The 10,946-nt window shown below is 37.7% G+C and overlaps 1 protein-coding gene across 1 annotated transcript in view; it reads right to left on the bottom strand.

Moving 5' to 3' along the window:
- Positions 1-340: 340 nt before the first annotated feature.
- The window catches only part of LOC134534910 (osmotic avoidance abnormal protein 3), a 79,696-nt gene continuing 69,090 nt past the window's right edge, over positions 341-10,946 (bottom strand). The window contains exons 16-18 of the mRNA XM_063373597.1: positions 10,167-10,284; positions 7,513-7,710; positions 341-4,916 (exon numbers count right to left, since the gene is read on the bottom strand). Of these exons, the coding sequence (XP_063229667.1) occupies positions 4,780-4,916; positions 7,513-7,710; positions 10,167-10,284 (453 nt within the window). The 3' untranslated portion in view covers positions 341-4,779. The remainder of the gene's footprint in view (positions 4,917-7,512; positions 7,711-10,166; positions 10,285-10,946) is intronic.

The raw sequence follows: 10,946 nt of genomic DNA, 5'->3' as shown, positions 1-10,946 counted from the left end.
ACCTGTGCTTGCATATCTTCCTCCCCTCAGGTTCTTTACCCTACTACACCCCACTTAGGCATGTACCAGTATGCTTTAAAGCAAGCAGAACATCCTTACCTGGCCTGGTGATGGTGCAATGTTATGTGTGAACGGAAGCATTTGACTTAAATGTGCAAATTGATCCACCGAGGGATGGACACACTTAGAAACTATGTATTTCAAAATTAAATTTTAATAGTTAGCTACTGCTTAATTTTTACTAAGCATTTTGAATTTAAAAAGTATATACATACTATTAATTAGTAAATGCTTGACACAAAGTTAGCATAGGATGTAGAAAATAATTATATGAGTTTGGTATGTTGTTTCATTCATTTTAATAAAAAAAAGTTGACATAAGTTTATAGAAAACAAAAAGAAACTGAAGTCTTTTTACAAACGAAACACAGCTGTACAGGAAATATTTTTTTAAGTGTTACTTTTTTGTTCAAAAACTGGCAGACAGCCCAGAACTACGTAGAGTAGTGGTCTCTCGTAATTTTGGCAAAGGTTTTTGTTTTAATTTTGGTCTACATAATATGTTGACGTCGATCGGGGCTTTGGCCCTTTAAGTCTGGTCAGACTCCGCTCCCAAGGCATCCCTATCCACTCCTTCCTGACATTTGCACCGCTGACATGTACGCGTGTTTGTGTGCTGCGTGATGTGTATTTGAATGACGCGCCACCGACACACTTGAAAGGACACTGTAGCTTCAGTGCTCTGTCCCCTTACATATTCATAAATTAAATTGTAAACCTTTATTTTTTATCCTAAGCATTTTGTAGCATGGCAGATTGGCCGAAAGGTTTTTTTTTTAATAGATCTTAGTTTAATTTTGCATATAAAAAAAGACAGCACAGGACATTCCTGAGGCTGATCTGAGTCGGGCCGAAGCTAGACTTTGTTGGAATACAAATTTTTCAATTGCTGTATGTTTTAATCATTCTAGCCGCAAGAAAGCACACATTTATTGTACGAGTGTTTTGTGTGCCTAGTTTTTAATAACCCTTGGCACGCAATCATAAAAGTTTGGTTCGGCGCGAGAAACGCCATGTGGTCCCAGGGTGGCCACTCGACCTGGAAAACCTGGAAACCAGGAAATGTCAGGGAATTTTGTAGCTACAGGGAAAAATCAGGGAAAGTCAGGGAATTTCATCAAAAATCTGGAAATTTTTCGTTGAAACAGGATTTTTTAAAAATATTACTAGTAAAATAGAAAATGAAAGGTAGGATTTATGTTGAATTTGTGTTTTCGAGACCTCGTGTTGTCTCGTAACATTTTGTGGCTTTCATACATTAAGTTGGTGCACCTGTCTCGCTATTATTTTATGGTTTGTAAATCCGTTATTCCGTTCTGTTGTTTGCATGATTATTAGGCCTTGCATATAACCATCTGTGAATGGCTTGTTACAGTTAAATGGATAGTTTTTGTTGCAAAACTTTCTTGTGGCGTGTTTTTTTTAACATTGTGAATAAAACAAGTTAGTGTATGTGTATACATTAATCCTTAAGAACTGCGTTTCATTATTTGTTTTTGTGTAAAAATGGTGGGATACGTCGATGAAGGCTGGCAAGTGTTTTTAGTTTTGGTACGTAAATATGTCGATTAAGGCTGACAAACCTTTTAGTTGTGGTACGTAAATATTTATTTGTGAAGAATAAGTGACAAGTTTTCGTCATGTAGTGCTCCAAACAAAAAAAAAAACTAGATTTAATTATAAATGGCTTGCGTGTGAAGATTTTTCACAATGGTTACTTGAAGACGAGTCGAATAAATTTTCATCCCGGTGTTGTTATTGCATGACTAAGTTCAGCCTAAGCAATATGGGAAAACAAGCCGTGATAAGCCATATGAATGGGAAAAAAAAAACACAAAGAAGCAGCTGCAAACAGTAAGAAGTGTGTGGAAATAGACGTTCTATTAAAACATGGACAAAGCACATCTGAAGCTTCGGTTAGTAAGTACCCAACGGATGCCACTGAACCTGTTAGTCCAAGTCCAGTGACTGATATGCCTAAGAAAACTTTGCATGCTTTTCTATTAAATGATAGCATAACCAAGTCTGAAATATATTGGTGTTTGCATTCTGTGACAGAACATAATTCATTTAGGAGTGGTGCTAGAAGTGCTGACCTTTTTCCAATACTTTTCCCTGACAGTGAAATAGCCAAGAAAATTCAACTTAAGAGGACTAAAGTTGCATATACAATAGTACATGGGTTAGGGCCTTATTTCAAAACACAGCTGGTGAAATTGATTTCAGATTGAAACTATGTGGTTGTAGGGTTTGATGAGAGTCTAAACAAGGTGGCTCAAAAGCAGCAGATGGACCTTTTCGTAAGATTTTGGGACTCTGAAAAAAATGAAGTTTCATCACAGTACTTTACGTCTGCATTTCTTGGTCATACAACGGCTGCTGATTTGCTTATACACTTTAAAAGCTCTCTGTCTGATATAAATTTAAGTAAACTTATACAAGTGTCAATGGATGGCCCAAATGTCAATCATAGATTTTTGAAAGATTTGTTGTTTGACTTAAAAGGTGACGACTCTAGTAAGCCGACATTACTAGATATAGGATCTTGTGGTTTACACACTGTCCATTGTGCTTTTAAAGCAGCTATACGTTAAACTAAGTGGGAGATAGTTGAATTTTTGAGAGCAGTCTACAACTTATTCAAAAATGTACCTGCACGTAGAGCAGATTATATCCAATACACAGATACAAGAATATTTCCTATGAAATTTTGTTCTATTTGTTGGGTAGAGAACAGCAAAGTTGCACTTCGAGCTATTGAAATTCTACCTTGTTTGTCAAAATTTGTGTGGAGTGTGCAGTGCAGGGTAAGAAAGCATATACTAGACAGAATGAATGTTTTTCTGTTGTTTCAAGATGTGTCAAAGACAACCTGTTTGGAGCAAAACTTTCATTCTTTTATTCTCTTGCAGGTTTGTTAGAACCTTTCTTAAGACAGTTTCAGACAGAATCTCCAGTGGCTCCATTTCTTCATTCTGCTCTCTTCTCATTGGTACACACATTGATGGTACGTTTTGTTAAGGAAGATGTCATTAAGAAGAATTTTCTTTCACCAGGCAAACTTATTTTGAGCACAGATAACTTGCTACATGCAAAAAATATTGATGTTGGTTTTGCTGTAAGAGATGCATTACAAAAAGCAAAAGGAGTGAAAGAACTTCAGATTTTGGAATTCAAGCAATGTTGTCGCCAAGCTCTAACTCAATGTACCACAAAATTGTTGGACAAGTCTCCTCTGAAATTCAGACTAACTGAGGCACTGACATTTCTTGATCCTGCTGTTGCTACTAAATCTGTTCTGTTCAAGAAAAATTTGGCATCATGCTTGGAAATATCGGTGAAACACAATTGGTTATCTGGTGTGCAAGCCGACAGCATTCAGCGTGAATTACATCTTCTTCTAGAGTCAGAAGAAGTGATTGGATGCATGACTGCATTTGAAAAACATTCTCGCCTCGATCATCATTGGATGAAGTTGTCTAGTTCACACAATGTTTCAAGCCAAGTAGTTAATTTTGTTAAATTTCTACTGATAATTTCTTATGGAAATGCTAGTTTAGAGAGAGTATTTTTTTGAACTTTCAATTTTTGAGGGTGTTAAATAATAAAGTGTCAAGTTGAAGAATTTGTTTGTGTTGTGTGATATGCTACAAAAAATGCAAGTACCAGCAGCTTGAATAGGTATGTACCTAGGCCTGAATATATCTCAATTTTTGCTTTAAATTTTAATTAATATTGGAATTTTAACTAGGCCTACACTGTGCATTTGTTTCTCTTTTTATTTTATTTTTTAGAAATAAATATTTAGCATGATTTGTCTGCATGTATGTGTTGTTTACAACGGGCCTTATTTTTAAATTAATTTTGCCGATGATTTTGACTGGTCAAAAAAACCTGTAAAAGTCAGGGAATTTTTTCAGCTGAATTGAGTGGCCACCCTGGGTCCGTGCAGAGCATTCGCTCGCCCCGGTCCTTCGTCATCACTGGCCGAGAGCAGACGCACCAGAATCCCGGGGACCTCGCCATTTGTTTTCACTGATAAGTAGTTTACCGTTCATGTTCTTAAGCCTTTAAATCTTTTTACGTTTCTCGTCGGGGCTACTCTCGGCCGGCGGGCTGTTTAAATAGTTATTCTTATTACTCTCCGCAAGTATTTAATCACCCTTACGTAATTCTTGTGTGGCCACGTGTGTGGACCACACCGCAACATAAGCTGATTCGTGCCTTGGGCTTTTTAACTGTTTAAAGGACGATGTATACAGGAGCGTGTAACTTCTTAATAAACCTAGATGTGTGGTTTAAATGGTGTTCCTTTCTTCTTGTGCCCACATGCATAACATCTTCATGGCGGCGTGTGGGATGCCCTGAGAGCCCACTGCGTTAATGCTTAAAGCATGCTCGACGCTGAGAGCGGGCCAGGTCTTGGCAATTGGTGTGCAAAATTTAGAGGGTCTGAATCTCGCTCCCACGTGGGCGACGCCACGCCCCGAGAGGAGTCTCCACCGGGTCCGTGTGCCCTTTCGTACGGTGGCGCCCATACAGTGTTCTCGCATCAAAGTAAATCAAGCCCTCTAACCCAGATTTAAATGTAATCCAACATGGAGCATCACCTATTATTTACACCGACGTGAAAGTACACGCCTTGTGGTATTCATTACGATTGTGCGTTCGTCATGATCACATTTTGTAGTAGTATGCTTGTAGTTTCAGGCATGTGGACTATATGAGGTCCATGGTGTTTGGCTGAGAAATTCCGTTCTTGAGCTTCCCATTCTGCTTCCTGTTGACGAGAGGCAGCGCTTCCAGACGTGCCGGTCGTCTCATGCTCTGATCTGGAGAGATGCTGTAACCGTTACCTGCGAACCACACGGTGGTGTCACTGTGTGTAGCGTCAGTGTGAAACACAGGAATACTTGAGCCATTCTATTGTAACATTTACAGTCAAACCTGAAGGGATCATGATTTTTTCGTCACATTGCAATAACGAGGATTGTACTAACAAAACTATGTATGTATAACGACTTATTATCACATTGTTTATATAATTTATAATTCTAATTCAAATAAAGCTAAAAATAATTTTTTTCTGATTTAGTACAGCCATAACACACCTAAAAAAAAAATAGAATATACTCTATAAACTTGCACACAAGTTCATACAGCACCAACTGTACTTGTTTTTGGGGATTGTAAAATCAATGTAAGGATTTCTACACCTGAGGCTCAGAAAAACATTTTTTGCTGTACTATTTTTTAAAGGATTTAAGACAATAATAAAAAAAAAAATGTTTAATAACTACCTACATAAAATACCATCATTTTTGCAGATTTTTTCTATTTCTAATCTACTCTGAACCAAAGCAAACTTTCAGTATTTTTTATTTCAGTTGAAACTTTACACTGTTTCTTCACGTTATTCTGGGATATTTGTATTTACAATTCTTTACTTCATGCAATTGTTTAACTTTGGAACAAAACCAAATTTGTATTATGTACGTAACAACCATACTTCGGTACATATTATGTAAACTAATTACTTAGCACTATATCGCCAAAGTAATTTCTAGGGGCTGAGAAAACACTTTGTATCGACGAGAGTTTTGTTTCCACATGGTTTCTATTAATGATAATAAGCATTTTTTTTTTACATACTAAGCAAGGCTATTTCCTAACGAGGTTGAACCTTGATTTTTTGCTAGTGGGAAGCATGGCAGACACTTGGGTTTTCTTAGGATGCTCCAGTTTTCCTCACACATTCATTCTGTTTGTGCTCCATTAGCATCTTAGTCACCTCTCATCGTACGAGTACCCAGGCTCAGGCTCTGCACTCTGAGCCCAGGACCATGTAACTGAAAAACCGTAAAATCAATGTTGGTTTTTCTGTACCCACATACAATCGCCGACTACACTGCTATCAATGAATCTACAAATGAAGTAAGTAACATGATCAATACTTCATGATGCTAGAATTTATTGGAAAAATCTATTGTCAATGTGTTTCGAGTCGTACGGAGGCACTAGTTAGCTATCATTATTATGTAGTGCAGTAATAATATTAATATTAATTATAAAATTATGCCTGAGGACTTGCTTATTGCTGAATTCGCACTTGCAGGTAGCTCATTACAATTTCAGTATGCTGTATAGTGATCATCCTCTGTTGAATAACTGTTCTTCCTTTGACTATTAAATTATGAACTTAATTACACCCGCTAATTTAATTTTCATCACTTATCAAAGAAGCAATGCATCACTGTGAAAAAGCCCAAATTTAACCAACATTAATATGAAATAATAATTTTTAAGTTTTAATTAACATTTATGAGTTAATATTTGTAAATACATTAATTTTTTGATAAACATTACAGTTGATATTTCATCATGAATTTCTAATGCTTTCTATGAATTTACAAAGCACTACTTCCTTATGGCAGTGCTATCTTCGAGGGGAAACAAAAATAATGGAATGATAATGTTGCAAATCATGTATTGTAGTACCAGTTTTCGCCGCTAGGGAGCAGTTTCAAGACTTCTCTTGAGACAGTCTGCCAAGTTGTGTTCACTCTAAAACGATGTGTGTGATTTTTGGGGCAGTTCTGCACGCGTGTGTGTGTGTGTGTGTCTTTGATGCACTCCTGACACGAACAAAGGGCTGATTCTTACGAACAATGTGCAGCTGTGAAGTTTTCGCTGCATTCTTGCTGAGTTAAAAAAAAAAAATCCTCTTCATAGCCACACGTGATTTCATGAGAATCAAGCCATTTTTTCGTTTCACGTGTGCACTAAAGTGACATAGTACACGGAACTGCCAGTGAAACCACTACTCATCGTTTTCGGGTGATGTCACTCGGCAGACAGACTCAGGAGAGATCCTATAACAGTTCCCTAGTAGCGAAAACTGGTGCTACAAGTACATGATAACATTACGATTCCATTTATTTTTGGGTCCCCCCCTCGTATCATGCAGACTTTTTACGCACTACCTGGGTACAGGGCCGGTGCAAGGTAAATTGGCGCCCTAGGCGAAAAACCTTATATGCCCCCCCCCCCCCCCCCCCTCCCTCGGACACCCCAAAAAAAATTTTCCTTGCCTCAAAATACATCACGTAAGCCTAAGATTTTGTCAACAATCAAATATAAGCAAGCTTGTGGGTTTTTTTTTTTTTTCGTTTTTACTTATTACAAATCATAAACAGGTCATCGTGGACTTTAAATAATTACTTATATCAATATAAACATTCCAAACTGTTACAAAAATCCATTTTCATCTAGTTTCAATAATCGTTAAACATATTATATCAGATGTTATGTGTCGTGCTGCGCCGCCCCCAGCTACTTGGCGCCCTAGGCGGTTGCCTAGTTCGACTATACGGACGCGCCGGCCCTGCCTGGGTACGTAACGGACTATTCGAGCTGCCGCCGGCTGCCCCAAGCCTCAGGAGTCGGACTCACCGATCCAGCCGTTGGTCGGAACACTGCTGACGGCGTTGGCCCAGGAGCCGCCGGGCAGGCTGGAACCCCCGTAGGTGGCGTTCAGGTTCAAGCCGTTCAGCGAGCTGTGGAAGCCGGCCTGGTTCAAGCTGGTGTTCAGCAGGTTGTTCAAGCTGTGGCCGTTCGGCACCGCGCCCTTGTTCCTGCTCGCGAACTCTGCTGAAATGTACTCTCGGCATTAAAACCAGGAAGAACCACAATAAGCAAACTATTATTTAGCTTCCATTTAAAGTAAAAAACCCTCTTTAAGGCATGTCCTAACCCATCACGTTAAACACTTTATTTATTTATTTATTTATTTATTTATTTATTTATTTTCGTAGTAGTTCCAGGATTATGTAATGAAATAGATACAGTGTAAGGTCTTTAATCTGGCATTCTATTTTTTTATTCCAGTACAGTGTTTCCTGTTTTCTAATGGGTTACGGAATGTTTCTGTAATGATTTGTTGAGGAAAGAAATCTGAATCATTGATTGCAACGTGATATCAAGAGTTATTTTTTTAAAACAGTAATGCTCATCTGTATAATTTTTCTTTGCCTAAAGAAGCTGACTAAAGTTTATATTTTGAATACCATTGTACTGGTTAAGGCCATGTTCAGAGAATTGGGGGAAAAAAAAAGATTGTCTAGGAAAATGATGGAGTTGAAGTACGTACACAGGAAGAAGGCATTAAGGAGGACCAAGGAGAAAGTGGGAAGAGCAGATAGTTAAATAAGTGCGATAATTAAAGAAGTGAAGGAGAGAGGAGAAGAATGGAACATAGTAAACGTTTGAGGAATGGTGGAGTGACAGAGGAAGATGATGACATTTTACTTTGCTGACCTGGTCATGGGCTGGAAGCAGTGGATGATGTACTGTATATCAATTTTATTTTGGTATTCCCATGAAAATTATACTGAGATGTGATAATCCGGCAAAAACGCTAGTCCGACACGGCCACGCTCCCAACGTACCAACTGAAGACCTTTCACTCTACTTTGAATATGGGACTGCAGAAGAAGCTAACTTGTATTTATTACCTAGCCGTGAAACAAAAAAAAAAACATGAAATGGACTTACAGCGAGTGTAGTAAATCAGACAATAAAGTTAACTATAGATAACATTTTAAAAATAGAATATAGCATCTAGCATGTATGGTGAAAAATTTTGCAACAGAACATAGGTAATATTTAATTCCTGATACATAGTATAACATTGATGTAAATGGCCCTAATATGAAAATAATGAGATCTACATTTCTAAGTTCCTTCAAAAACTTTTAAACAGAGTTTTACTGTATTTTATCTACATGAAAAAAGAAAAACTTATTTGAATGAGAGTTTGTACCTGTATTTACAGAGCAAGGAAGTAATGTAGAATTTATAAATTCATATTTGGCAGTCAATCAATTCACTTCATTATAAGATTCTTAGAGTTTTTTTTTATCCGGACCGAGTTTTAAGTCCTGAAAACTTAAAACTAAAAATAAGTGTTTGGTAAAACCGAGTAAACTATTTTTATCCTCATTAAGATTCCATTTAAATGTCTTATGCCTATCTTCAGCAAGTATGTTATAAATGATCATATGGTCTAAGTTTTAGCAATCACTCATCTCAATTGTGACAATCATTATGTACATTGAAAGATCTTTGATCGTAGCATTAATGTTATTTTTTGATTATAAAATGGTTACAGCCAGTAGCGGATGCAGGAAGAGGTAGGGGGAATATTTCCTGCCCTTTCTCCCCCTGGAAATAATGAAAAATTTGAAAAATATGAAAGTTTTCAAATTTAAAATTATTTTTATTTATTTTTCAAAAATCCCCCCCCCCCCCTTTTACCACCCCGAAAAAATAACCGGTATCCGCTACTGGTTACTACAATTAAAAAGGTTACCTCAATGAGTAAAATTAGAGGAATAGTAAAAAAATATATATATATACACCGTTTTATATACAAGGCTATTATTTTTTTCTTGCGGGGAAGGGGGGGGGGGGCAACCACCAGGTTCTAATTTTTTACCTCCAAGCCCCAGTTACGGTAAAAATGGTTTTGCGAGTTAGTATGAATATCCCCTATCTACAATGTCAGAGCTTTTTTGTGTAAATATATCTCAGAACAGTGAAACCCACATGAAGTGATGTTCTATTGCTATGTGAAAAACCTCATTTCCCCTAAATTTCCTTTACTGTATCACTCGTGTTTATTCCAGTTTGGGGGCTGAGTGGCTGAGAAAAAAAAAAGCCTAATGCTTTGTCTCACACTGAGTTAGTTATTTCATCATATTCTTGTAAATTTATTCCCGTAGCTCTTTTGCATTTGCAGTCTGGTCACAAATTGTCTCACCAGATGTTTTACTAAATGTTATATATGAACTGTAAAAGGTCGCACAAGTGTACATAATATTATAAGCATGTGTCTGACAGCTGTGCAATAATGCATAGTAAGTAACTGTTGAGTGAACTTGAGATGGACTGTGATATGTAAAAGCACTATTGTAATAAATTGATGGATAAAGCTCTTAGAAGACAAGAAAATGAAATGAGCAGCATGGTGCGTGAGGCAGAGCTATTGGCGTGTGAGCCTTTGTGCACATAAATGCTCTTTGCGATGGTTGTATAAACTTATTTACCCCTCCACGTACTGAAAGCTCTACTCGCGTCTTCCCTCGCTTTGTTGAGCAGTTCCGTGGCGCGTTTGGGCTTGAAGTAGGTTCCTGCGATATCTTCCTTCTCACTGCGCTCCAGTCTCTGTGTACAATTGAGTTTCGTAAGTACACGTGATATACAGTAAACATTTCATTAGATATTTTATCAACTAACAACACAATAAATAATCATTTTTAAAATGGGAATTTTTTTTTTAGTATTTTGTCACCAGGCAACTTTTTTTTCGGTGGATGCAGGGGGAGGGGGGGAATAGTGGGGATATATCCCCCTTCCCAAAGTTATGAAAAAAATTCGCAAAATATCAGTTAAGACAGTATGTTACTGTGCGTGAAGTCTACCACGGCTACTACTGCAGGCCCATATGTTAGCGTGTTAGTAATGTAAGTGTAGAAATTAATTTTTTTTTTTTTACGAAATCCCCATGAAAAACAATGAGTACTACCTGCCACTGTTTGCTTCGCAACGTAAAATCATTTGATAAATTAAAAATTACCTGTAAGTAAACATTTTATTGAAGTATTTTGCTCATGATCTGGAGGCTATATCGTACCCCAGCCATCACCATGGCCCGGGGGGGGAACTGGGCAAGTTGATGCTGCTGTGGTTTCCTAGTTGCCGTCCGCAGTTTGGAGGCGAAGGACAACACAACACCCAGACCTGGACCTGTTCGGGAATCAAACCCAGGAGCTCCATCTTGCAAGCCAGACGCTCTGACCACTGAGGCAACTGACTGGTTGGGCTCA

Source organism: Bacillus rossius, chromosome 8 (assembly GCF_032445375.1).
Source record: "Bacillus rossius redtenbacheri isolate Brsri chromosome 8, Brsri_v3, whole genome shotgun sequence".
Lineage (NCBI taxonomy): Eukaryota > Metazoa > Arthropoda > Insecta > Phasmatodea > Bacillidae > Bacillus > Bacillus rossius.
This window is presented reverse-complemented; position numbering and strand designations above follow the sequence as displayed.